General features: G+C 33.4%; 3 protein-coding genes and 1 non-coding gene across 5 annotated transcripts; 2 read left to right on the forward strand and 2 right to left on the reverse strand.

Moving 5' to 3' along the window:
* Positions 1-276: 276 nt before the first annotated feature.
* On the reverse strand, positions 277-9,125 carry LOC114405259 (ATP-dependent kinase YFH7-like). The gene is made up of 12 exons (XM_028367870.1): positions 9,084-9,125; positions 8,447-8,461; positions 8,315-8,358; positions 7,750-7,827; positions 7,097-7,289; positions 6,634-6,664; positions 6,489-6,547; positions 6,166-6,233; positions 5,453-5,539; positions 867-928; positions 737-765; positions 277-597 (listed from the first exon to the last, which is right to left on the reverse strand). The coding sequence occupies exons 1-12, from the start codon at positions 9,123-9,125 to the stop codon at positions 511-513; spliced, it is 795 nt and encodes a 264-aa protein (XP_028223671.1). The 3' UTR covers positions 277-510.
* Positions 8,640-8,711, forward strand: TRNAD-GUC. The gene has a single exon. It is a non-coding gene; the product is annotated as a tRNA-Asp (tRNA).
* A 290-nt stretch (positions 9,126-9,415) lies between the features above and the next one.
* On the reverse strand, positions 9,416-16,322 carry LOC114406896 (F-box/LRR-repeat protein 17-like). Its single transcript, XM_028369745.1, has 11 exons — positions 15,684-16,322; positions 15,307-15,408; positions 14,424-14,568; positions 14,118-14,302; positions 13,249-13,353; positions 12,475-12,572; positions 12,167-12,384; positions 12,010-12,076; positions 11,819-11,904; positions 10,244-10,342; positions 9,416-9,848 (listed from the first exon to the last, which is right to left on the reverse strand). The coding sequence occupies exons 1-11, from the start codon at positions 16,274-16,276 to the stop codon at positions 9,783-9,785; spliced, it is 1,764 nt and encodes a 587-aa protein (XP_028225546.1). The 5' UTR covers positions 16,277-16,322; the 3' UTR covers positions 9,416-9,782.
* Positions 16,323-17,757: 1,435 nt separating this feature from the next.
* LOC114406898 (phospholipase A1-Igamma2, chloroplastic-like) lies at positions 17,758-27,032 on the forward strand. 2 transcript variants are annotated; one of them, XM_028369748.1, is made up of 3 exons: positions 17,758-19,143; positions 22,063-22,286; positions 26,827-27,032. In XM_028369748.1, the coding sequence occupies exons 1-3, from the start codon at positions 17,909-17,911 to the stop codon at positions 26,865-26,867; spliced, it is 1,500 nt and encodes a 499-aa protein (XP_028225549.1). In that variant the 5' UTR covers positions 17,758-17,908; the 3' UTR covers positions 26,868-27,032. The 2 variants fall into 2 exon arrangements, with proteins under 2 accessions (XP_028225549.1, XP_028225550.1); XM_028369749.1 differs by lacking the exon at positions 26,827-27,032 and having other exon boundaries at positions 17,760-19,143; positions 22,063-22,557.
* The last annotated feature ends 625 nt before the right edge of the window (positions 27,033-27,657 follow it).

The following is a 27,657-nucleotide window of genomic DNA, read 5'->3' on the forward strand; positions in this document are numbered from 1 at the left end:
ATACACAATTGTTTAAAAAATAAAAGAAGTTTTATGTAATGAGTCAAATAAAGATTTTTATTAGTTTTATATAAAAATAAAACTGTGTAGATCTTCGACATAGAAAATGTGTTAAATAATGCAAAATAAAAAGGAGGTTAAAGAAATCTACTCTAAAAGTTAACATTCTTAGTTTTTTTTTTTATGTTATATTTTTAGTTGAAAGGACAGAAAACGAGATCAGTGACTTGAGAACCCCCGACACCCAAAATCTGAGCTAGCAGTGGCTCTCATGTCTTGTATGTACTTGTCAAAGTATCTGCACTTACACTAAAGCTGTGGCCTTGGATAATTTTAGGATTTGAGCTGTTAACAAATTAAATTTATGGCAGAGGAAAATAAAAAATGCACTAAGAATCTGTTGTACTCTGAAAAATCACAAGGAAAAATCATTTATTACAGACAGACAGTGAGACATCCTTCTCAGGTTATAATACTCTCCTTGGGCTTGACTTGGCACAAACAGATTCCTCAGAAATCAACTGACTCGATTATTATATCAGCATTTTTCTTGGACTTCATTATAAGTTCTGCATTAAGACTGTCGTTGTTCTCCATCTGCATCAAGAAATTTTTATGTTGAATGCAAGTGTGTTACTCAATACCAAAAAATAGATCAAATATATATAGTCAACACTCGACTGGGCAGAAATAATCAGAAAAACAAACATCACAAGTTAAAATATAAGAAGTTTACCCGCTGTTTAGCAATGTCTGGAGGCTTGCCTATAGATGCCGAAGGAAACGAAAATCACAAGTAAATTCAATATGCCTTCTCTACGGAGAAAGCTGATATAATATATTATGGGGAAGAACTTAGAAAATACCAGTTGAAATATGCCTCTTTAAAACTCGCTGCATTGCTTCGTCAATGTCAATATCAATATACCTAGAACAAAACAGGAACAAACAAATTAGAAAAACTGGTATCCTTGACAATTCTCTTTAAGTTGCAAAAGCTGAAATCGCTATCAGATTAGGTTGCATCTTTTTAGATAGATACCAAGCCATTTTCTACGGATCTTGAAATTGCCCTAGCAAGTGTCATTCCACAACATTGACCAATAGACCCAGTCTTATAGGTTATGTAGGTCTGAAAAAAAATGCAAGTTATGACCTGTTTTTAGTACCACCTCTTAGCAAGAAAGATGGACAACATAAGCCAGTGATGGGGACTAGAAGTCGTTACTGAGATTTAAATGAACTCTATCAATAATGGCGCTCTAGAAAAGTTACTATTAGTCATGTCAAAACAATTATTCAGCTATGTGAGAATATAATTCCAAACAAAACTGAAGATTTACGTATTTGGTAAACAGTACATCCTGTAGAATGAGAAAAAGGAAGCAAACATAAGGGTATACTAATATCATAGTTTTCTTAGCTGAATACACTCTCGTGGTTAAAATTTATTTACAATTTAACCAGTGAAAGACTAGGCTAAATATTGGATTATAGAAAGGAAAAAAAATTGAGATAACACCTCGAAGTGAATCAATGGCCCTAGTATTTCTAGCCATTGGCACCTCTATCAACTTAGGGTTCGAAAACCAAATACCTATTTAATAACAATAATGGCATGCACATGAAACAAGCACAAGCTAATCTAAGCTGAATATATAATTCAGTAAACATACGATTGTCTTTCATGAGAAGAATTTTTAAGCAGTGTCACAGGCTCAAAGCTGAATTTTCATAACAGAATTAACATACAACTTTCAAGGCTGTTGTTTTTTTTTTAATAAGAGTAGGCAGAAATATTAAACAATAAAAGGGAGCATAAAGAAAGAAATTGAGACTGCAAAGGCTTACTTTATTCTGATATGAAGCAACGTATTTAAAAGCATGGAAAAGATAGTAACTGCTAACAAAAAGATAACATCACTAACAGAAAGATAACACCACTAAAAATCATGCCTAGAGAATAGGATCAAAACTGCTTTATCCTATCCGTCAACATGACTTTTATTTTTTCCTAAAAAATAGCATAAAAATCTTATCTACTATAATTTGTTAGGCAGTTCCAACAGTCAAATCTTAACACTCCTCCTTGACTTTGGAACTGCAAACTCCAAGCTTTTGTCTCAAGTATTCAAATTTGGCTTTAAACTCCTTTATGAGTTTCTCATCACTTCCTGTCACAAGTAAATCATCAACATAGACAGCAATAATGATTAAATTTGCATCTACCAATTTCACATATAATGCAGCCTCACTTGGACTTTTGACAAATCCAAGATCTTGAAGATGATCATCTATCCTGCTGTACCAGGCCCTAGGAGCCTGTTTAAGACCATATAATGTTTTTTTCAACTTGTAAACTTTCTGCTCCTCTCCTTTGATTTGAAACCCCTCAGGTTGCTCTACATAAATCTCCTCCTGCAAGTAACCATTTAGAAAGACAGATTTTACATCTAAATGATAAACTTTCCACCTTTTATGTGCAGTCAAGGCAAGTAGCATTCTAATTGTATCAAGACGTGCAACTGGAGCAAAGGTTTCTGAAAAATCCACTCCAAACACCTGAGCATAGCCTTTCACCACCAACCTGGCCTTGTATTTATTTACAGAACCATCTGGATTAAGTTTGGTTCTATAAACCCATTTTACCCCTATAGGTTGTTTGTGTTGAGGTCTGTCCACTAGCTCCCATGTGTCATTTTTTTCTATCATCTTCAACTCTTCCTTCATAGCATTTATCCACTTGTCATCCTTTTCAGCTTCTTCAAATTCTGCAGGTTCTAGGACAGCTACATTACTCTTTTGATAAATCTCAGATAAAGATCTTGTACCTCTGACATGAATGTCATCTACATCATCATCTAGGAACTGTGGAATTTCTGGCAGCTGCTTCCTTATTGGCTCATCCCAACTCCATTGTTGATCTTCCATAAATTTGACATCTTTACTCACAAGAATTTTCCCATTTTGAGGTTGGAAAATTCTGTAAGCTTTGGAGGTGTTGCTGTATCCAATGAGAACTCCGGGTTCTGCCTTTTTATCAAGTTTGTCCCTTTTAACCTGTGGAACATAAGAGAAACAAACACAACCAAAGATTTTTAGATTTTGTAAATCTGGTTTGTAACCAAACCAGCCTTCAAATGGAGTTTTTTTGTGCAGAACTCTTGTAGGTAGTCTATTCAGCAAAAATACTGCAGTGTTTGCAGCCTCCGCCCATAGCTCCTTTGGCAACTCCTTTTCATGCAGCATACACCTTGTCAACTCCATGATACTTCTATTTTTTCTCTCACTCACACCATTTTGTTGTGGGGTGTAAGGTACGGTGAGTTGGTGCTCAATGCCAGCTTCTTCACAAAATTTATCAAAAACATCATTTTTGTATTCCTTCCCATTGTCAGACCTTATTGTTTGCAACCTGCAATCACTTTGATTCTCCACCAATGCATTTAAAGATGATACTCTCTGAGGTCCCCCAACATCTGTGTGAACTAATTGCAGCTTTTGAGTTACTCTCCAAGTTGATTGAGGAAATGGTTTTCTGACTAGCTTACCATATTGGCAAGCCATGCAATCGGCTAACTTGTCTTCAAGCATTGACACACCTTTCACCAAGGCATGTTTTTGCATGTATAAAAGTCCAGCAAGATGGAAGTGTCCGAGCCTTTTGTGCCATAGTTCAACATTGGTGGCCATGCTTGAAAAAGCTATTTGCTTCTCCTCCATTAGATTTAAAGCATAGCTTTTAGCCCTCATTTTCACCTTGAATACGTCTTTTCCTTTTACATCTTTGATCAAGCACCAATTTTCTTCAAATATAACTTTGAAGCCTTTCTCTACAAGCTGAGCAACACTAAGTAGATTTTGATCAATGTCAGGCACATATAAGACATCAGAGATATATTTCAAACCTGTCAAGCTTTCAATAGCAACAGTCCCTTTTCCCTTGACTGAGATGAAATCACCATTTCCAATTTTTACTTTGGAAACAATGGTTTTGTCAAGTTTTTTAAAGAGGTTCAGGTCATTGGTCATATGGTTTGTGCAGCCGCTGTCTATTAACCATGAATCACTGGAACTATTGCTTGTGGCAAAGCATGTTGCAACAAAGAGTTGCTCATCTTCTCGTTCCTCCGCAACCACCTTTGCTTCCTCTGATTTGGACTTGCATATTCGCTCTACATGTCCCATATTGCCACACTTTCTGCACTTGACATCTGGCCTCCACCAACATTTTCTTTCAGGATGATTTGTCTTTTTGCAATGCGGACAAGGAGGAAAGGTCTCACCTTGCTGCTTGTTGAAGCCTTCTAGTTTTTCGTTCCTCCATTTGTTGTTCTTCTTGTCTTTGCCACCTCTTGAATTTTGTGCTTTCGTATGAAACGCACCTTGTACCACCTCCTCTTGTCTCATCATTCTTCTCTGCTCCTGGGCTTGTAGAGCATTTATGAGTTCTCCCAAGGTGATGGTTGACAGGTCTTTAGACTCCTCCAATGCTGATATCTTCGATTCATACTTCTCGGGTATAGTGACCAGGATTTTTTGCACTATTCTTTCATCAGGAAAGTCCTTCCCAAGAAGTCTCACTCTATTTGCTATGCCTAACAGCCGGTCAGCGTAGCCTTTAATTGTTTCAGTCTCTTTCATGCTCTGCATCTCGAATTCTCTGCCCAAGTTGAGTACTTGCATGTCTTTGGTTCTTTCACAGCCTTGATATTCTGATCTGAGATAATCCCAAATCTGTTTGGCAGACTTGAAATTCATAATTCTTGTAAAAATAATTTTTGACACAGCAGAGAAAAGGCAATTTTTAGCCTTAGCCTTTTTGGTCTTCCTTTCTCTATGATTCTTCATCTGAGCCACCGTTGGATCTAAAGGTAGTTCAGGAACATCATAGTTTTCTTCTACTGCCTCCCAAAGATCCAAAGCTTCAAGATGAGCCGTCATCCTTGCAGCCCATAATTCGTACTCCTCACCATCAAAAATTGGTGGTGAACCTGCTGTGTATGATGTTTCTCCCTCCATTGTGATTTCTCTCAACTCACAGATCCCTTAAAGATAAGAGCTCTAGATACCAATATGTTGTTTTTTTTTTTAATAAGAGTAGGCAAAAATATTAAACAATAAAAGGGAGCATAAAGAAAGAAATTGAGACTGCAAAGGCTTACTTTATTCTGATATGAAGCAACGTATTTAAAAGCATGGAAAAGATAGTAACTGCTAACAAAAAGATAACATCACTAACAGAAAGATAACACCACTAAAAATCATGCCTAGAGAATAGGATCAAAACTGCTTTATCCTATCAGTCAACATGACTTTTATTTTTTCCTAAAAAATAGCATAAAAATCTTATCTACTATAATTTGTTAGGCAGTTCCAACAGTCAAATCTTAACAAAGGCCAACAGGAAAATATATGAAGAAACATATGCCTTGGTAAAATCAATGCTTGCCATTTCTCGTCAAACAAAGAAGATATCTCCTTCCATTGCCCATCTTCCAAGAGCAAATAGTTACCTTCTACAATAACAACCTTGAGCCTACACAACGGAAGAAAACAAAGGAATCTGTCCATGCAGCAGTATATATCTCAAAACCAAAATAAGGTGACAATGTAGCAAGAAGCAACAATTTGGAAAATCAATTATTCTGATTTGTAAAAAGACAAAGATAACTAGAGATAAGCAAAAAAATAAGAATACAAATGTTACAGAAAAAATTCACAAGATATTATTGCCTATTGACATTAATTTTACAGAAGTTCTCAGTAACATAATGAACAACAAAAATAATGAGTGCCTGGGGCTTAAAAGCTAGAGTTGTTACATGTATATAACTACCATAAAGTTCAATTATAGTTAGTACATTTACTCATCACAAAATTGTTGAACATGTAGATTTTCAATGGGATCAGCTGGATTTCGGCTTACCACTTGAGGCAGCTTATTAGTACTGCTATAGATTGGCCTCAAAAAGTTTAAAAGACAGCGGATTACGTGACAAATTCAAATATAGACACAAGCATATTATAATGGTGGAGAATTTGGATTTCATTGCCCCTAGCTTGACCTCATGATGGCAATGTCTGTTTTTACATTTTGAATCATATTTCATCATTTACTTTTGTTCAATATATCATAATTTGTGTCAGAAATTTATAAAATGCTGATGAGTGGACCACATCTTAACTGGGTCCCCAACACCATGGTCAAATGATGGTACATAAACTGATCCCTGAAAAAAAAATTTCACCAAAATGCAACAGAACAAAGCAGATAAGAATTCCGTCATGTCAATGCACGGATGCTTACTGCTCTTTCTGTGCACCCCAGCTTTCACACAGAATTTGCCCATAAACATAATCCATATAATTTGAGAGACATAGTCAAGGCAATAAACCAATTCTAAAGTTTCCACTTTTCTGAGCCATGTTTAATAATAATAACAACAACAACAACATTAAATCTTAAAAAATTTAATAAGCCTTACATGACTTCTCAGATTCTTGAGATATGTAAGTAGTCCCAATGGATTGAATGTCCAGGGAGCTGATACACAAATTTGAAAGACAAAGCGGGTCTTTTATGAATACAATGTCTGAAATTGATGAGTAATATAAAAAGGGGTACCTTACCTCCCCTTCTGGCATGTGCTTCCTCGAGATTCTATTATCAAAAACATCACTTAGAATGTCAGAATTATAATTCCTCATGCTATCGACAATAAATAAGGATTTTAGTTCATGAGTATTTATACGGTGTTCTCAATGTAGTTAACTAAATAGAATTTTTATTTTTATTTTTTGCACAGAGGACATAATGTATGTTCTAATCTCCCAATGATCTGAATGTAGCCTCATTTCAATCTCCAAGGAAAGATCAATAAAAAAAATATCATGAGATGTTCATACCCCAATCATTTGAATACATGGAAAATCACAGCAGATCATACATTTACTGTACTTTCAAGTACATTTGATTGATGGATTGCTCTAACTTATCACTCTAGATCAACACTAAGAATAATGAAAAGAAATAAACTCAGAATAAAATTTCATGTGGATAACAAAAAATGGTGAGCAACTGAAGGACACTAACCTCCATTGCGTCTAGTTCAAAACGATAAAGATGAAAACCATCCATGGGAACCACAATAGCAACATCTGGAGGTTCAACCAGAGAGTCAAAGGAAGAAGCTTTCTCTGGCCAAAGTTTGTTTATACGTCTGGCTACTTCATGTGCTAGAGTGCTTTTTCCAGCACCAGGAGGACCAGCCAGCCCAACTAAAAGCCTGTGCAGTATCATAGAAATCATGATTAACATGAATATAAATGGAATAGCACAAAAAAGGCCGGTAGAATTTTTGGACATTAGATGATATCTTTTGCTTCACCAACCTCCCAAAAATAGAGGGAGATCCAACTACTTTACTAGTCCAAGTTCTTCATATAATAATTGACCTAGTATAGGAGCCATACATTTAATTGAAGATAACTTCAGATGTTTTTCTGATTAAAAATCTAGTCCAAAATGGCAAGTAAAAGATCATCAAAATAGTAGTTTTGCCCCACTTAACTGAAGCTTTCATAACAACAGGATTTTGTTGGTCACTATATTATAAAGCAAAATGAGAAAAATTCCTGTCATGATAACTAGATAAAGGTTAAGTAATAAATCATACTTTAATTATGACAATCTCATAACACTTCAGGATCATACAGTGGATAACAATTCCACAAACAAGAACTTACTTGTGATTAGGATTTGATGACACTGACACTGAAGGCAGAAGACGTGTAACCAATGTATCATATAACTCATCAACACGGCTGCAAAGTGCAAACAACAGATGTAACTATATCAACTCAGTTCAGACTACCTATTCATATTCTACCACAAAAAACTTTGTATAGACAAATTTCAATGCTATTTTCATCTTTGCGTGCTGCTTTTTCAGGTTTACCTAATTCTTTTTTTCCCCGAGGAATCAACAGCTCCATAAGTTTCAACGATGGCAGCTAAACATGCGTTTGAATAACTATGGTTCTTTGTGGACAAGAAAAAAAAGACACAGATTCAGTGTCTATATCATTATCACGTAAGAAAAGTGGCATTCTATATAGAGTTCTTACTACATTTCCCTTAAAACGATTAGCAAAACTTGGGTATGAATAATAGGTTCGCTGCACCGTACTCCACAAACAAACTTGACATTTATATCCTATCTTCATTTTGTATTTGCAATTGAAGGAAAGAAAAAAAGTATATATGAAGATTAAAAAACACTTGAAAGTTATAACACGAAAGACCTTATACCTTCCCTCTACAACGTGAACTTGTTCCTTTTCAGCAGATAAAACCTGGCAGAACGAAGAGGGAATGTTGATACGAAAAGAAATTCCATTGGCAAATTGTTCAGAATCATTATAAAAATTAAAAGAAGCAGACCTGGCGAAGCAAGTGCTAGATTCCAATATCCTCTTGCCGTCGTTGAAGAGAAGGTTGCTTCCATTTACTCGATATCAAACGTCTTCTAAGTTCAACCATGGCAACAACACTGCTTCACGCTTCTCACAAAGAACCATTCACTCTTGAAGTTGTGAACGTCTAAATAAGTTTTCTTTGAAACAATCATCATCAAGTCGTTGTAGTATAGTGGTAAGTATTCCCGCCTGTCACGCGGGTGACCCGGGTTCGATCCCCGGCAACGGCGATATTTTTTTCTTTTTAATACTAAAAAGTTTAAATGTGCTTAGTTGCGCGTTGGATGCAAGATTAATACGGGTCTTAATGAAATAGACCGGTTCGATACTCGGCAACGGGAATTATAATTTTGTTTTTTTTACCTGTTCCTTCAAAATAATTAATTCGTTTTAATCTGAAAACAAATTTAAAATTATTTTGAATATAAGAAAAACTTATATAAAAAATTACAATTTTATGAAAACATATAACATCATGAATTAAAGTAAAAGAAGAAGGAAATTAAATAATAAGGATAAAAAGTTATTTAAACTTTTGGGTCTCAGTCAGCTAATTTGAGAAGGTATATAAAAATATCTAAATTTAAACCATCATTAGGCACTTCACCAGTCACGGCTGTTTCCAAATGGCACATTATCTGCATGTTTGTTTAACTGTTTATGCGTTTCTGATCCACGCATGAAGCATTATATTGTCAAAACAAACTCAAGCAACTATTTTGCTTGTGATGTGAATCAAAGCTGCCGAGTATGGGAATTCAAACATGCTATGTAGCCTGAAAAAAATAATATATTCTATCTGCATATTGAATTCCAGTCTCATTGACTATAGGAAGGAAGCCATTTAAAATATACACGGCCGATTAACGCGGCCATATTGACACTACTTGTAGACCTGATCAATAGCTTCAGGGGGAAAATATATAAAATTTGGTTAAAAAATGTGGTAGCAAGCCAAAAATTATCATAGAACAGAATGACAAACTGCTGAGCAGACTAAAATTCTAAGCGAGAATATTTTACAAAGATACAGTTCTCACCTTATATGTTCATGGGAGCCAATTCAAGAACCTAACTTGACTTGTTTAGTGCCTAGTCGAGTTCTAAGTACAAGACATTGCGTGCAAATATATAAAGCCAGTCTCAAGGGATTACATTAATACAAATATACAATGATCAATTATCTCCCCTAATCTATAACAGCTGCAGTTGACATCAGGAGAGAAAGACACAAGACCTAGGTAAGACCCATTATACTCGTCCATATCCTGTCCTTCACACTGCATAGACTACAAATCAACTCAATCCACAACAACATTACAAAGACGTCTCTTCTTTCTCCTTTGCTTCTTCTCATCCTCAGGCGACTGCACATTGAAACAAAATTGTATAAATTAGGTGCTACAAAAAGAAAAAATTGTAAGCTGAGGTTCAAGTCTAAATAAAATCCTCTTATCCAATAGTACAACGCATAGCACAAGGAATCTACGCAAGTTTTGAATCCCCTTCCCATTTATATGGGGGATAAACAACACACTGATTCACTTTACAGAACATGATCCTATCATAACATTGTTGCACAAAATTAAAATTTGGATGAAATTATTTATTAAGATGCCAGAAAGCCACTTGCCACAGTGCGGCATGGTATGGAGATAGCTTCCTATCTCCTACTAACATGCTTTCAACTTTTCATTTCTTGAGCAGAACAAAATTGCCCCAAATTATTCTAAAACATAATCTGTTATTTCTTTTAGCTTACCTCACTATTAACCAAATGAGGAACCTGAACCCTTTTGGAGCCATCAGGTAAACGCTTACAAGGTGAAGGGTTTTCCATATCAGTAAAAGCATTGCAAACCTGCAAACAAATCACAACCAAGCATGGAAAGGAACATTTGATGTTAAAACATGTTTTATTCATTAACTGCTGTAACTTTTTCTTCAAGTATTTGATAAGCCATTCTAGTAGCTTATAAGCTACTTTGACAAGTGACAACAGAAGTTTCCATCTCAAAAGGCATACAGAATTACAAACTTGGCAAAAACACCAAAAAGGGTCATTTTTACATTTTATTTACCAAATAGGGGCTGTTTTGCAATTATTTACCTGGGGGGTCTATTTTTTTATTACAAAGCGCCCCCCAGGAAGGCGCTTCCATGGAGCACGCGACACGTGACACAGCGCGGCGCACGAGGCAGCAACAGGGTAGCGCCCCTGACGCGGGCGCGTCTGGTAGCGCCCTGCCGCTGGGCGCGACTGATAGTGCCCAGCGCGTGGGCGCGACTGGTAGTGCCCCTGACGCGAGCACGACCCAGGCGCCTATGTATTTTTTAAATATATTTTAATAAATTAAGCTGATTAACAATTAAATAATTTAAAAAAATATTTGTCATTTAATTAAATTTTCTAATTTACGACGAAACTCAATTAAATTGTCATTTAATTAAGTTTTCTATGGTATAATATGAATTTTATAACTTTATAAAATATGAAATTTCCAGGTTATGATCTTTTGTTTCTTCAAAAAAAAAAAAAGTTATGATCTTTTGGAACTTTATAGCATATAACAGATGACTCATTGAATTGATAAGTAAAACATTGATTTGATTCAATACGTTGGTTGAGTTTAAACGTCTCTTAACATTAAAAAGAAAAAAAGAAATTAGATTTAGACCCACTAAAAAAATACATTTTCTCCCAGACTCAACGGAACTGGGAAGGGGGGCATGTATTTTTTTTTTAATTTAAATGTTTAATTTTGTTAAAATACAATTTTTGTTCCTCTATTCTCTTATATTTGTACTTTTAGTCCCATTATTTTTTAATGGAGATATTTTATTTTTTACTTTTAAAAAATCAACAATTTTAATTTTTGTGATCAATTTTAAATGTTGACATAAGTATTCTATAAACCTTAAGTGATAACTATTTATTTATTATGTACATGTCAAATATTTTTTTTAAATTATTTAATCGTTAATCAGCTTAATTTATTAAAATATATTTAAAAAATACATAGGCGTCTGGATCGTGCCCGCGTCAAGGGCACTACCAGTCGCGTCCAGCGGCAGGGCGCTACCAGACGCGGCCGTGGCAGGGCGCTACCAGACGCGCCCGCGTCAGGGGCGCTACCCTCCTGCTGCCTCGTGCGCCGCACTGTGTCACGTGTCGCGTGCTCCATGAAAGCGCCTGTCTGGGGGGCGCTTTGTAATAAAAAAACAGACCCCCCAGGTAAACAATTGCAAAACAGCCCCTATTTGGTAAATAAAATGTAAAAGTGACCCTTTTGAGTGTTTTTGCCATAGGAAGAAAACAACTGAACTGATTTGTTACCTGACTTTGGATGGCCTCAATTAACATGTCTTGACAACCAGATGCATGCACATTTTCTAAACTGGGGCACTGAAGCAACAGTCTCTCTGTACAAAATAAGGGGAAAAGGATCAATCATTAAGGAAATCCTTTATGATTGCATCAAATTTTTGGCTGATAATGACAATAGAACATGGGCGTAAAATGACTACCTGGATGTAAATTTCTACAAGAATTTAGATTTAGATCATTGAGTTGTGGGCAGTTCAAATACAAGGCCTGCATGTTAATTCAAAAAAAGAAATTCCAAATATTAGAAGCATGAGAAAAAACATGCTCAATAAACTTGTTTAGTCAAATAAAACTTACATCCAAGCCTGAGCATCCCCACAAACTAAGTTTCTTTAAACAGCTATGTTTGATGATTAACTTTTGGTTTGTAAGGTGTAGATTAGTACTAGATGTTTTCTGTAATTTGCGGTTATTTTCATCAGCAGTTGGATGGTGAGAATTAGGTTCACATATGGTCATGCCACAGTCCATAAGTTCAAGATGTGGCAATTGAGCCGTAGCAAATTGAATGCCACCTGAAATGTAAGAGAGACAGATGATTAGAAGGTAGAAATCAAACTAAATGAAAGTTGGTGAAGTAATTGAATAAATAAAACAGTGATTACTTGAAGTCACATTGGGGCAAAGGGCGAGAAGGAGTCTTGTCAATGTTTCAGAGAACACATTGCAAATCATGCTAACACCACTGTCACTAACACTGGATCTGCGATATTAGTTAAACCATTAAGCATACTTCATGAAACAGGTAACACATTCACACGCTCAATCTAGATCTTCTCCAATCAACAATCTCACCAGCCCCTCACCAACCAAATTTCTGTTCATTGCAGGATCAATTTATTTGCATCTAATGGTTCACAGCTATTGACCAATTTATTTTGCAATTGGTCAATTAACCACAAGGTTGATCATTGTTTTAAAAGCTTTATCGATGATTTTTGAAATTAATCAATTGACATGAAAATTGGTCAATGTTATTGGAGATTGACCAAGAACAACAACAACAAAACCTCATCCTACTAGGTGAGGCAGGTGATGACCAATTGATCAATTTCCAAAAATACATTGACCAAATTATGCATTAAAATTGATCAACCTTTATTAAAAATAACCCATGTAACTAATTAACCAATGGTTGTAGACTTTTAGATACAATGAACCTCTGTGATTTGACTAAAGACGGAGTTGGCTGGGGAGGATCCATTTTGGCCACTCATCCACTCTCAAACTATACCTTACTACTCCCAGTTTTCCACTTCTTTATAACGTGTACTGTATCAAGTTGCTACAGAACTTTAATTGTTCCCATTTTCCAAGGCATATTTATTTTCAGAACTCCTATAGAACATCAAAGAAAACTAGACTGGAAACAGACATACCCACTGAGATCAAGCAATTCCAGATTTAGATAGCTTGAGGCAATTGCAGCAATCGATGCATCAGTGACTTCGGATCCAAGAATAAGTGAAAGCATTCGCAGCCCACTAATAGTGGAACCAACAAAATTTCGTCAATCTTATCATTAAGGCAGATGTTGCAGCAGTAAAAAATCAAATACAACCTATGATGCATAGATACTATACTATTATCTGATATGGCAATTAGAGTTAGATACTTGCAAAAATATATAAGATACAGTACATGTATAATGCGTATTTACGATAAAAATTCATAAAACATAATAAATATATAATTGTAATTCTAAAAACCAAATAACAAGTATAAATCATTGTGATTATAAATCACTTCCTATTTGTAGTATTAACTCCAACCTTTCTTGAGATCATTCATAAAGAGAAGAGTTTCCATTCTGGATTCATCAAGGGACAATACTTCTACATTTCTATATTATACATGCTTTTATTAGAATTTCATAATTTTGTTTTAAAGCTTGAATCCTTTACTGGCATCGATGAAGTATTCAAAAGTATTAGATACTGATACAGATACATGAAACAAATGACAATATTGGTGCTTCATGGAATATAACAAAAAAACGAATGAGGAAGACAATGTCTCATGTAAATGAAAATACTATCGGCTGCTTAAAGAACTTGTAGGAAACAAACATAAAGTATTTAATAAAAAATATTATATTTATAAAGCAAAAATTATGTCAACACCTACATCTGAAATAAATCTGTGCTCACTCACTCTCTGCATATAAAGGGGTATATGTCTAGTACAAACTTGAGGTGAGATTAATAATGACTGGAATTTATGGATTATAGTAAAGATTTAGACAAACCTTAACTTAGCAGCAGTAAGAGCAAGCACAGCAGCATGAGAAAGCCGCATTGAAGATATATGCATGTTTTGCAACCTCGGGCAACTTCTTCCCAAACCTTGAACCATGTTTGAAAGATCAGTACTGTCACTTTCTCGGTGAGCAAACTCCAATGAAATCTCTCTCAACTGAGGACAATTGAAGACCTACCATTTCAGAGTATCTGTTAGTAACTAGATTTCACTCTGAGTAAGATCAAAGGGATATATCAAATTAAGAAATTGATCACATCACACAAGATTAAAAGAAGATAGAAAAGTTAATCACCATCTTAGAAAGAGAGTACAGATCGGACAACCAAAGGGTAGAAAGACTCGAAGAACAAAGAACAAAACCTCCAAGGTTAGAACAACCTTCCATCTTGAGGCTTTTGAGGCTCTTTTTATCAGCAACAAATCTAGCTAACTCAACCCTGCATTGTTAGTGTTGCAGAATAGGCAAAATTAATCAGCAAAAAGTGGCATCCTCTGGTTAAGCTTGCATACTACTACAAATTGTTTAAAGCTTGGTTGTGGCCAAAGTTATGAATTCTGAGAAAAATGAAATTTACAAACCTTTCAACAATAAAAAAAAAAAAACAATTTTAACTTTTAAGCATGAGGCTCATAAAATATATCCATATTTACACTTCAAATTTAATTTTATTTTACCATCTAATCAAAATTAAATCTTCTAACTTATTTTCAAAATATTATCAAGTACATGTTAACCTCAGTTTTTTTATATTATTTCTTTCAATGCCATTTCTCTCGATCAACCAAAATCTATAATGAAAGAACCTTAACATTTTTTTTTAAAAACAAGGCATGAAAGAACCTTAACGCGACTTGCAAACATAAACTTTCATAATCAATCCACTAATACCAAATTAGCAAGTATTAAATAAATCATCATCTTCAATAGATGTAAAAAAATCTGACATTCCGAACCCTAATTAGAAACAATTTTATAAAGTAGAACAAAGATATAAATACAAAAAGTTGTACGAATTCAAGTTATATATAATTTTGTGTCACTGAATCAAACCACAATCACTTGTTCAATTTTTTTTCTAACACAAATTGCAAACTCGAGTGCTCAACAACTAGAAAAACCACTTTCCAATTTAAAACGAAAAGAAATAAACAAAGAGCAAGAACATGACTAATACCCGCTGATACGATTAACTGCAGTATCAGAGACCGAGATCTCCAAGAATGCCAAATTCAGGCATGAGAACGCAATACAAGCAAGCATCGTGGAATCCACGTCACTGAAACAACAACGAACACGGCTTAAAGTTACAATCTCAATTTTAATACAAAATTATTGTCCTTTAGTCCATTCTAAGCACAATATTCTTTCCATCAGTTCACTGTTCAAATTATAGCATCGTGTGCTTTCGGATTTGTCCTTTTCCTCATCCATTAATCAAATCACATCTTACCAATTGCAAAGATCTTGCATAGTGGTGCAGGTTTAAAGGTTTACATGTTCGATCTCATTTTTTTTAATTTAAGTTAAAGAAGAAGAAAATTGACCCCAGACCTTTCCATTCTAAGAGAGAGTTTCACAATCCCCGGACACTTCTGCAAAATCGACGACACAAAACCCACCTGAGCCCACGCCGGAACCCTAATCCTTAACTCCTCCGCTGCCCTCCACAAACTCCTCGTCATCTCCCTCCAACCTCTGCTCACCTTCGCCGCCGACAACAGCCCCGCCGGCGGCAGTCTCCTCAAAACTTCCCATAAAAGATTCCCCGGCAAACCAGACGAATCCAGATCATCCTCTTCGGGCCACGCGTCAACAGGCTCCGACGGATCGAATCTGCCGGTCTCATCCTCGTCGAAGGAGAGAGCGCGGCGGAGGTGGGACGACGGGCGGAAGGAGGCGGAAACGGCGGAGAAAGAGGAGTGAGAAGGGGTGACAGTAGAAGCAGAGGTGGGAGTGGGGGTGGTCTTGCTGGAGCAGTCATGGCCCTTCTTAGGTAGGCCGCAGCGGCCACAGTTGTAGTTGCCGCGTTTCTTGCCGCCGCGATTTGCGTCGGAAGAGACGGTGGGAACGATGAGGGGTTCCGGGTGAAAATGTTGCATAGTGTTGGAGTTTCGTTTGGTGAGTGAAGACGGCAAAGGAAGCATTGGAAAAAGTAAAATAAAGACGTTGCCCGGGAGAGTTCGCGCCTTTTTGTTTTTGTTTCCCTCTTCTATGTTTTATTACTAAATTTTAACCATTTTTAGACATTTTTAAATTGAAAAATGGTCTGATTCAATTTAATTATTTTTGCCCCCGTGGGGATGGTAGTAAGTGTTTACTTTTTTTAAAAAAAAAAGTATATATAAATTTAAAAGCAAAATCTGTTGGGATAAAATAAAATGGAGTTTAGTTGATTTTTTAACTGTTTTTAGAACACTTTTCTCTTAATTCTAAAAACAAAAAAAAATGGGTTTTTCATTCTTGTTGATGTAGTTCAATCTGGTTGCTTAAGGTCCGGTTTGGGTGTTGATGAAGATAGTATTTTGATATTTTGAATAAAAATGGTATTGACTTCACGTTATTATAGTTTACAACAGCTTTCTAAAGATTGAAAATAATAAAAAAGTTAAAACTCACAACAGAAGCTGAAATTAGTTTTTAGAAATTTCAAAATAAAAACTAAAAGCCATCCTAATTTTTTAATTCATCATTGGTTTTGTTCAAAATTTAATTGCAGTTTAATTCGATTCAATTTAATGTTGTTTAGATTAAATCGCTTTTCAGTTTAAATTTTACTTTTATTTGAAAATACTAAAATAAATAACAAGATATATAATAAATATAACAAAAAATAATTTAAAATATATAATATCTCATTTGTAAATCATATATAATGAATAATTAATAGTAAATGACTCTTTAAATATAAATTTGATCCATCAGGGAGTTTTTTAAGAAAACATGTATAATTTAATTCCTCCTCTAATATTTAGTTTGGGCACATTTGTAGGGGATAAAAAAAGATCGATATGATTAAACGCAATAAAATAAAACCTTAATTTTCAACCAGGATTTGAATAGTGTGGTCTCACCCTTTCTCTGATAGTTGGACCACCCTAAAATGTTCAAATGTTTTAAAACCATAAAATATACTTATAATTAAATAAACGTCCGAGATATTATAGTTATAATATGTTAAAAAATCGTAAGCCATATAAAATTTTAAAGAGACATTTCAGCAATTGCATTATCTAATATTATCTTCATAAGTTCATAAGTTCGAGGAGAGACTCAGCATCAGATTTTTGTGCAATTATTCTATACGGATGAGCAATTATCTAATATTATCTTCATAAGTTCATAAGTTCGAGGAGAGACTCAGCAATTGCAATTTTTGTGCATGTCCGGCATGTTTTAAAGTTTAAGGAACGAATCTTCGCTGTACAGATCGTGGTGTGTTCTCGTACTCATCTAACTTTAAGTTTAAGGAAGATCTTAACTCAAATTTAATATTAAAAAATAGCATCGTGCAACACGCCGCGTAAAAAAGATGATTATTTATATTAATTGTTAATAAATTAAATATAAAAGTTTTATAGGTCAAACACACGTGGTTATTTAGTTTTACGAAGAAGATGAAGATGATATCGCTACAGAGTCTGAAGTTCACACGGCACGACCCCACTCCCTTTCTGTCATTAAATAGGCATTTATAGAATTAATCAATCGGCAAGCACCATATACTGTATTATTTCCTTCTTCAGCTTAGCTCAACCACTTCCACTTCAACAATCAACATGGCTTCATCACTCGCAACCATACTCGTCGCCTTGCCCCAAACCCCGCAATGCCGTAGCACCTTCCGATCCGATCCACCCAAACTATCCCTAACCCTAAAACCCAAGGCCACTGTTACATGTAAGGCCACCCTGTCCACTACCCTGGAGACTAGCATCCAGCAGCAGCAGCAGCAAGATGACCAAAAACAAAAGCCCGTGGCCGAGGTGTGGCGCAAGATCCACGGGGAGGACAACTGGGCCGGGCTTCTGGACCCGATGGACCCGGTTATGCGAGGCGAGCTGACCCGCTACGGCGAGATGGCCCAGGCCTGCTACGACGCATTCGACTTCGACCCGTACTCCAAATACTGCGGCAGCTGCAGGTTCCCCTTGCCCGAATTCTTCGACTCCCTGGGCATGACCAACGTGGGCTACACCATGACGCGGTACCTCTACGCCACCGCCAACATCAACCTCCCGAACTTCTTCCGCAAGTCACGCTGGCCTCACAAGATGTGGAGCAAGCACGCCAACTGGGCGGGCTTCATCGCCGTCTCCGACGATGAAACCAGCAAGCGCCTCGGCCGCAGAGACATCGTTATCTCGTGGCGAGGCACCGTCACCCACGTGGAGTGGGTGGCGGATTTGCTGAATTTCCTGAAACCGATCTCCCCTGACATTCCCTGTTCAGACAGGAAAGTCAAGGTAGAGGCCGGTTTCTTGGATCTGTACACGGACAGGGAGCCAGGGTGCGGGTACTGTAAGTACTCTGCGAGGGAACAGGTTTTGGGAGAGGTGAAGCGGTTGATGGAGAAGTATGCGGACGAGGAGGTTAGTGTTACGATAGCCGGACATAGCCTTGGGAGTGCGATGGCGATATTGAGTGCCTTTGATATTGTTGAAACTGGGGTGAATGTGGGGAAGGATGGGAGAAAAGCGCATGTTTCGGTGTTTTCGTTTTCGGGGCCGAGGGTGGGGAATGTTAGGTTTAAGGAGAGGTTGGAGGGGGAGCTTGGGATTAAGGTGCTGAGGGTGCATAATGCTCATGACATGGTGCCACAGTCGCCGGGGTTGATTTTCAACGAGGATTCGCCGCAGTGGTTGCTGAAGCTGGTGGAGGGGTGGTTTCCGTGGTGTTACTTGCACGTTGGAGAGGAGTTGCAGTTGGACCATAAGAAATCCCCGTTTCTCAACCCTGACGGGGATGCTTCCTGCGCCCATAACTTGGAGGCTCACTTGCACTTGCTAGATGGGTGAGTTATAGTACATTAATAGTTAGAAAAAATTATATTTTTGGTCTATCCCTTTATCTCTAATTTTAAATTTAATTCCCACTAATTTAATTCATAAATTTCATCTTTCTATTTTGTGAAATTGTGCAATATTAACACAATTAAATATTGATTATTAATAAGTGATGTTGATAATCACATGTCACCTTTTTATTGAATCATGACTGTCACGTGTCATATTCTAATTGGTCAATGAAAATAACAATGTATTTCATCTTTTATGGAGTTGACATCTAATCAGAACATGACACGTGACCGTCATTATCCAATAAAAATATGACATGTAACAGTTAACATCACTCACTAACAATCAACATTTAGTTATAACCTAGAGTTACATGATTTTATAAAATAAAAAAACTAAATTTATAAAACATTTAGTTATAACCTAAAGTTACACGATTTTATAAAATAAAAAAACTAAATTTATAAATTAAATTAGTGGAGACCAAATTTAAAATTAGAGATAAATTTAGAAATGAAAAATATAATTTTATGTAATAGTTACTATTCATTATTCCTTTTTTTCCTTATTCAATTCAACAGTCACACACGCACTGAATATAATGAGTAATGCAATAAAATTATACATAAAATAAAAGCAAAGTGAAAGAAAAAGTACTTGAGAAGAGGAAAGAAATTATAATCTTCCAAATAATTCATGTTAAAAAGTAGTCGTTGCTGCATCATCATCATCATTGTTTTTCTTTTGTATCCGATGCCAACATTAATTATTATTAAGATAAATATGCTAACAGAGGTAAACATTAGAGTTATTGGTTTATCTATATAAAGATAAGTTTAGCGACGTTTTTGAGGGGACCAGCTGGTCCATGTTCCTTTTTTTCTTGTGTGCAGTACCAAAGAAGGCCCGTGCCCCTTCATTACTTGAGAAGACGAAAGAAATTAAAATAAAAGGAAATTATTATAAAGATACATATATATAGTATTGTATAGATTCCACATTTCCAACCCACTCTGATTGGAGGCAAAAGTAAAAAGGGTGCAATTTGTTTTAAAATTTACCATGGCTAGTTTTTCAATTAATATCCATTTAGGCTAAGTCATAATAAGATTACGATCTCTAATTTAAAAGTTACAATATTTATTATGATTTTTTTAATCAACTTTAAAGTCGTAATAATTTTTTTCATGACTTTTAGGTCGTAACAGTTATTTTTTTATATAATTTTAAGGTCGTAAAGTAAATTATTTATTTTTATAAAATTATAAATAATTTTTTATTTTAATTATTTCAAGAATTAATATATGTTTTATTTTTTGTTTTATTTAATATTTTATATATTTTATATGATTTTATTTTATATTTATATGTTTTTGTATATTATTTTACTTAATATCTTTATTATATTTTATATTTTTATATTTTATATTTTTATTTAAATTTAAGTCTTTTACATTATTTTTTAATTTAAAAAATAAATAATAATCCTTAAAAATAGTAAAAAAATATTAAATATAAAAATATAGAAAATTTTAATAAAAAATAAAACATACTTTAATTCTTTAAATAATTAAAATAAAAAATTATTCACCATTTTATATAAAAAATTAATTTACTTTACAACTTTAAAGTCATACAAAAAACTATTACTACTTTAAGAAAATAATTTTTTTTAATTAAAATTTTTATTTATATTTTATTTTATATATATATAACTAAAAAATGAAAATAAATTAATATTAATTTATGAACAAAACTTAAAAAATGAATCAAATAAGATAAAACCCTCCAAAATCCTTCTTTGATTTGAATTTATTTAGTTCAAAATCTTTTTATTTTTTTATTCTGAAATAAAAAAATCATTGAAATCACAAAAATCATATTTAAAAAAGTTAAAGTTATATAAAATTTTACGATTTTTTAAAATAAATAAATAAAAATCGTAATAAGTATTAGAACTTTTAATTCGGAAGTCATAATTCTTACTCCTAAACGGCTGATAATTTAAAATCTATTCCTATGGTAATTTTTTTTTTAAAAAAAAAAAAAAAGACACCCTATTGGTACTTTTGCCCTGATTGGATGGGGATTAGATTTCGAGGGAATATATATGATGGTTCTCGAGAGTCAGGTTTTCCAATAATCATTATTCTTTGGAAATATTATAAATGCATTTGCTACGTATATAAAAGAATTTTGGAAATATTATATTAGGGACTCCAACACTGTATACTATCAGGCACTCGAAATATTAGTATATGGATGACTAAAACATTTCTATCTTTATGGAAATTTTGAATTTCCTTTCCTTACATGAAAATGTTTTATTGAGAAATGTAATAAGGATTTAATATGAACAACTTAATAATTTTGGAAAATTTTAAAAATTTCTCTACTAAATATCTTCCAAGAGTCCACATAATTTTTTTATATAATACTGTGAAATAAAATAAGTGAGATGACAAAAAGACAGAAAATAAAAGAAATTGTGAAAAAATATTATGATGGAAATGTAACATGCTCTTGAAATAAATACAAATTATGTTAGCAGTATATATAGACAACAGTGGGTGCCTCGGTGACAAAGATAAGGAATGGACCAAAAGGGGGATTCACTACTGTTCAAACGTCGTTCACAGACTTCACAGCATGGACTGACAGAGTGGCAGTAGTCCATCCAGATTTTTCTTGAATTAGTTTAGTATATAAATTTTAAATTCTGATGAAGATATAGATCATAGATGCGACAATATTTTTTGTGAGTAGGCACGTGAAGTAAATAATTAATTAATGAGTGGAATCTTAATTTTTCATCAGCATATATAACACATGCATGCATGCAATTAGAAAGTTGATTATAGTATACATGCATGTTGGTTAAACTTATAAATAAAGTGTGGCGTATATTCATGCAGATACCATGGGAAGAATCGTGGATTTGAGCGAACAAGTGAGAGGGACCTTGCTCTGGTGAACAAGGACTGTGACTTCTTGAAAGATGAGCATTCGGTGCCACCACGGTGGAGGCAAGACTTGAACAAAAACATGGTCAGGACTGAAGATGGACGCTGGGTGCTCGCTGATCGTCCACTAGCTCAAGATCCACATGAAGATATTGATCATCATCTCGGAGAGCTAGGCCTCGCTTCTTCTCATACTCACACTCATAATTGAATGGATTCATTGCATCTTTTGGAGACTATCTTGGAGTATTTTTGCACGAGCACCACGCTTATAAAAACAAAATCAATTTAAAAGTTGGAATGGTATTCAAATAACTCAACTTATAAATATTGTTATGGACTTTATTGTTAAAAAATATAATATAGTTATTAAGATAAATATGCCAACAGATGTAAACATTAGAGTTATTGGTTTATCTATATAAAGATAAGTTTAGCGACGTTTTTGAGGGGACCAGCTGGTCCATGTTCCTTTTTTCTTGTGTGCAGTACCAAAGGAAGGTCCGTGTCCCTTCATTACTTGAGAATTGAGAATAGAGGTGAAAATGAGTCAAGACAAGTTAAGCTTTATTAGATTTGAGCTCGGCTTGAGTTGAATATATAAGGCTTGAGCTTAGGCTTTTTTTTAAGGCTCGGCTCGGCTTACATAAAAGTCTGGCTTGGCCCACGAGCCTATTTAAAAGTTTGCTTAAAGACGTCTTTGATTAATTAATTATTTTAAAACTTAGTGAAATATTAACTAAAAAAAGAAACTTATAAAATTTTATATAAGTAATGTACAAATTCAAAAATAATTGATAAACAAAATCATATTGTATTCAAGTCGTTAAAGCACAAAGTATATCAAAAGAAAATAAAAAGAGCATAATATTAAAAAATATATGGATTAGAGATGGTTTACACTAATATAGCCAAACAAAAATTATTATTAGTTAAATTAACAATTTTTAATCCAATTTTTGAATATATAATTATATTAAATATTTTTTAAAAAAATATATCTACAATAATTTTATCTTAGTCTACTCAAGCCATATCTTATATACTATTAATCGAGGTCGTACCCGAATCAAATAAACATTAAAAATGCAGTATCTAGGAAGTGATCCTAGGTCGTCTCCCAACGAGTAATGATCAACCAAACGTTCATAACATATAGTAATAAAACAATAACGAATTGGGGGGTTGTTTGTTTTTGTAAATTAAACAGCAAGTAAATTTGAATTAGAAAACAATAGAATTAAAACATGTTTCCCCTTGATTCACAAACAAGTCTCTTATTCTAGGTTACACGAATTTATCCTTAATCAGTTCAACCACTTAATCCAACCGTAAATTAAATTACTAAGCGAAAATTAACATAAAGCTGTTGTTATGTGATTAAACAATATATACACCAATTAATCATGAACGAAACTGATCATTAAGCATGAATGTAAATTAAGCGCAGAGACAATTAATCAAGCACTAAGCATGCATGGATTAATAGCAACAAATACAAGGTAATTGGTGAAATGGAAAAACTGATATGTATTCAATAGTAATAACAAAACATCAAAGAGAGTTGTGTTTAATCCTCAAGAGAAAACAATGTTGGAGACTTAGCCTTCCATTAATCAGTAGAAATGAAATTGTAGATTGAAGCCGAAACGAAATTGCAGAAAACGAAATTTATTTTACGTGAACAATGTACATAAACAGTAATAAAAATTAGAATTATAAAATCCTAGAATTATTCTCCTCTCCGAAAAAAAACTCCATAAACTAAAACCTTGGTGTTGTTATATAGGTCCTCAGTCCCAAAGCTCACAAATCTATTTTAAGTCCAAGCCCATAAACGAAATAAAATAAAATCTGAACAAGATAAGATAAGATTGGATGAAATAAAATATGGATAAAATAAAATCTAGATAGAACAAAATCTGAATAAGATAAGATTTGATAAAATAAAGTTATTATTATTATTATTATTATTATTGTTAGTTAAACAAGCCGGCTTATCAAGCTTAACAAGGTTTTTTATAGTTTGAGCTTGGTCTTTTTATCTAAAAAGGTTTTTTAAAAAACTTGAGCTTGACCTTTAAAGTAAACAAGCGAGCCGAGCCAAACCTTACATAGGCCGAGCCAAAGGCCCTTGACAAGCAGCTCGGCTCATTTCCACCCTTACTCGAGAAGACGAAAGAAATTAAAATAAAAGAAAATTATTATAAAGATACATATAGTATTCTATTGATTCCACATTTCCAACCCACTCTCATGGGAGGCAAAAGTACAAAAGGGTGTAATTTGTTTTTTAAAATTTTCGGTAGATTTTAAATTAATATCCATGTAGGGATAAATCAGGATTAGGATCTCTAAATTGAAAGTCACCATATCTATTATGATTTTTTTTAATATGACTTTAAATCGAAACAATTTTTTTATGACTTTAAAGTTTAGTTTTTTTTATTTTAATTATTTAAAGAATTAATATATGTTTTATTTTTTTTTGTTTTATTTAATATTTTTATATGGTTTTATTTTATATTTTATGTTTTTATATATTATTTTAATATCTTTATTATATTTAATATTTTCATATTTTTATATATTTTTATTTAAATTTAAGTCTTTTGTGTTGGACAAGTGACCTCAATAACTTAAGAAAAGAGTGAATTAAGTTTTAAAATTTTTCAGTAACAAACTTTAACCCCCTTTGAAATAATAGGTTCGAAATGCAAAAGAAGAAACAACAATTAATTTAATAATGTTAGATTGCAATAAAATAAATGAGATAAGGGAAGAGAGAAATGCAAACTTTATTTATATTGGTTCGGCCACTTCCGGTGCCTACATCCAGTCCTCAAGCAACCCACTTGAGATTTCCACTATTTTTCTAAATCCTTTACAAACTTTTAACACACCTTAGAATCCCTCACCCTTATGTTCAAAGATTCTCCAAGAGATAACTCGTCTCTTGATTATAATTATCACAATCCAAGAGAAAATCAGTCTCTTGATTACAACTCAATAGAATGACAAATGTTTACCCAAGAGTTGTTGATAGAAAATTTGACAATTAAGTTATCTTAAAATATATATATATATATATTTTTTTAAGTTAGACACACATATATATAGGCACATCGTGCCTTTTCAAAATGGTTTGAAGAGATGTCTTTTCAAAAAACTTTTTCTTAAATTTTTCACTAGTAATCGGTTATAGATTTCTAGTAATCGATTACATAGTTATATTTTGAAAGGTCATGACTTTTCAAATTGAATTTAAGGAGTTCCGTTGCTGATAATCAATTACACATCAATGCTAATCGATTATAGCCTTGGATGTTGGAAATAATGTGTTTTGAGACAAAAGCTTGATCAACCAATGAGTTGGTCTTAGGCCTTATCTTTTTCTTGATCTTGTTTGCTTGACCTTAAATTAATCTTGAAGTAATGTTTAACCTTTGAATGTTTGTTGAAGCAACATTATTTGATTCTACTTTGACATCATCAAAACCTTGTATTCATATATTCACATTTTGTATCATTTTTTTAATTTACAAAATAAATAATAATCCTTAAGAATAGTAAAAAAGTTATTAAATATAGAAAATATATTAAGTAAAAAATATAAAAAATGTTAAATAAAAAATAGAACATACTTTAATTATTTAAATAATTAAAAAATTATTCACAATTTTATTTAAAAAATTAATTAACTTTATGACTTTAAAATCATAAAAAACTATTATGACTTTAAGAAAATAATTTTTTTAAATTAGAATTTTTATTTTATTATATATATATAACAAAAATGAAAATAAGTTAATATTAATTTATGAATAAAACTTTAAAAAATGAATCAAATAAGATAAAACCCTCCAAAATCCTTATTTGATTTGAATTTATTTAGTTCAAAATCTTTTTATTTTTTTATTCTGAAATAAAAAAATCAAAGAAATCACAAAATCCATATTTAAAAAAAGTTAAAGTTATATAAAATTTTACAACTTCAATATTTAAAAAATAAATAAAATAAAATAAAAATCGTAACAGATATTACGATTTTTAATTTATAAGTCATAGTTCCTGTTATGAGTTATCCTATATGACTTATCCTAAACGCGAAATAATTTATTTATTTTTTAAAATGACACCCTACTGGTACTTTTGCCCTGATTGGATGGGGATTAGATTTCTTTTTTCATTAGAGGGAACATATATGATGGTTCTCGAGAGTCAGGTTTTCCAATAATCATTATTCTTTGGAAATATTATAAATGCATTTGCTACGTATATAAAAGAATTTTGGAAATATTATATTAGGGACTCCAACACTGTATACAATCAGGTACTCGAAATATTAGTATATGGACTCCAACACTGTATACAATCAGTTTAGTATATAAATTTTAAATTCTGATGAAGATATAGATCATATATGCGACAATATTTTTTGTGAGTAGGCACGTGAAGTAAATAATTAATTAATGAATGGAATCTTAATTTTTCATCAGCATATATAACACATGCATGTATGCATGCAATTAGAAAGTTGATTATAGTATACATGCATGTTGGTTAAACTTAATAAATAAAGTATGGCGTATATGCATGCAGATACCATGGGAAGAATCGTGGATTTGAACGAACAAGTGAGAGGGACCTTGCCTTTGGTGAACAAGGACTGTGACTTCTTGAAAGATGAGCATTCGCTTCTTCTCGGGGAGCTAGGCCTCGCTTCTTCTCATACTCACACTCATACTCATAATTGAATGGATACATTGCATCTTTAGGAGACTATCTTGGAGTATTTTTGCACGAGCACCACGCTTATAAAAAACAAAATCAATTTAAAAGTTGGAATGGTATTCAAATAACTCAACTTATAAATATTGTTATGGACTTTATTGTTAAAAAATATAATATAATTTATGGAATCCCTCGTGTCTACAAGTATTTTAGGATTAACTAAGATTTTAGTCTCTTAATTTTTTTATATTATAATTTTTTGTTCTTTTAAGTTTTTTTTGATAATTTTTAATCTTTTATTAATTTTCTGTCAAAATTTTTAGTTATTCTAAATTTTTTTGCCTAGTTTATTTTTACTAAAGATAAAAATTGCTCATAGTTTGTGCTTGCTATTGACAGACAGACTAATGTGTATGAAATTATTACACATATGGACCTTAGTTACACTATTTTACCACTGTTGCATTGAGCATTGAGGTTAAATTCAGTTGAAAACGAGACTGAACTAGGCGGTTGAATTGAAATATATACTGATTTTACTTCAGTTATTTCATTCGTATAAGCACCCAAATGTGATCACTCGTCTTACTTTTCACTTCCGAAGCTAGAATTCAGTACTTGTTCCAGTGAAATTGGTTTTTCTTGTCCTTTTTTTAGCTGTTCCAGTGCTGTTCACTTAGTTTAGGTTAATATTTAATTTTGTGATTCAATTTAAAATGGTGTGATTTTCAAGGGACAGAAGGAGACAGCTGGGAAAGGGACAGCTGAGAAGTCAGGTGCACACTGCTACATTAGCAATAAACAAGCAACTGG

This window comes from Glycine soja, chromosome 3 (assembly GCF_004193775.1).
Source record: "Glycine soja cultivar W05 chromosome 3, ASM419377v2, whole genome shotgun sequence".
In the NCBI taxonomy this organism is placed as follows: domain Eukaryota; kingdom Viridiplantae; phylum Streptophyta; class Magnoliopsida; order Fabales; family Fabaceae; genus Glycine; species Glycine soja.

What these genes read in the sequence shown, in the direction of transcription:
- LOC114405259 (XM_028367870.1), bottom strand. Translation starts at nt 9,125, where the DNA reads ATGCAGATAATGTGCCATTTGGAAACAGCCGTGACTGGTGAA. An exon ending in TTGAACTAGACGCAATGGAG is followed by an intron (nt 6,665 to 7,096) that starts GTTAGTGTCCTT and finishes TTTTGATAATAG; the next exon opens with AATCTCGAGGAAGCACATGC. An exon ending in AAAGAGGCATATTTCAACTG is followed by an intron (nt 766 to 866) that starts GTATTTTCTAAG and finishes CGGCATCTATAG; the next exon opens with GCAAGCCTCCAGACATTGCT.
- LOC114406896 (XM_028369745.1), bottom strand. Translation starts at nt 16,276, where the DNA reads ATGCTTCCTTTGCCGTCTTCACTCACCAAACGAAACTCCAACACTATG. An exon ending in GCAGTTAATCGTATCAGCGG is followed by an intron (nt 14,569 to 15,306) that starts GTATTAGTCATG and finishes CTAACAATGCAG; the next exon opens with GGTTGAGTTAGCTAGATTTG. An exon ending in GGGGATGCTCAGGCTTGGAT is followed by an intron (nt 12,077 to 12,166) that starts GTAAGTTTTATT and finishes ATTAACATGCAG; the next exon opens with GCCTTGTATTTGAACTGCCC.
- LOC114406898 (XM_028369748.1), top strand. Translation starts at nt 17,909, where the DNA reads ATGGCTTCATCACTCGCAACCATACTCGTCGCCTTGCCCCAAACCCCG. An exon ending in CACTTGCACTTGCTAGATGG is followed by an intron (nt 19,144 to 22,062) that starts GTGAGTTATAGT and finishes ATATTCATGCAG; the next exon opens with ATACCATGGGAAGAATCGTG. An exon ending in TCATCATCTCGGAGAGCTAG is followed by an intron (nt 22,287 to 26,826) that starts GCCTCGCTTCTT and finishes TCGGGGAGCTAG; the next exon opens with GCCTCGCTTCTTCTCATACT.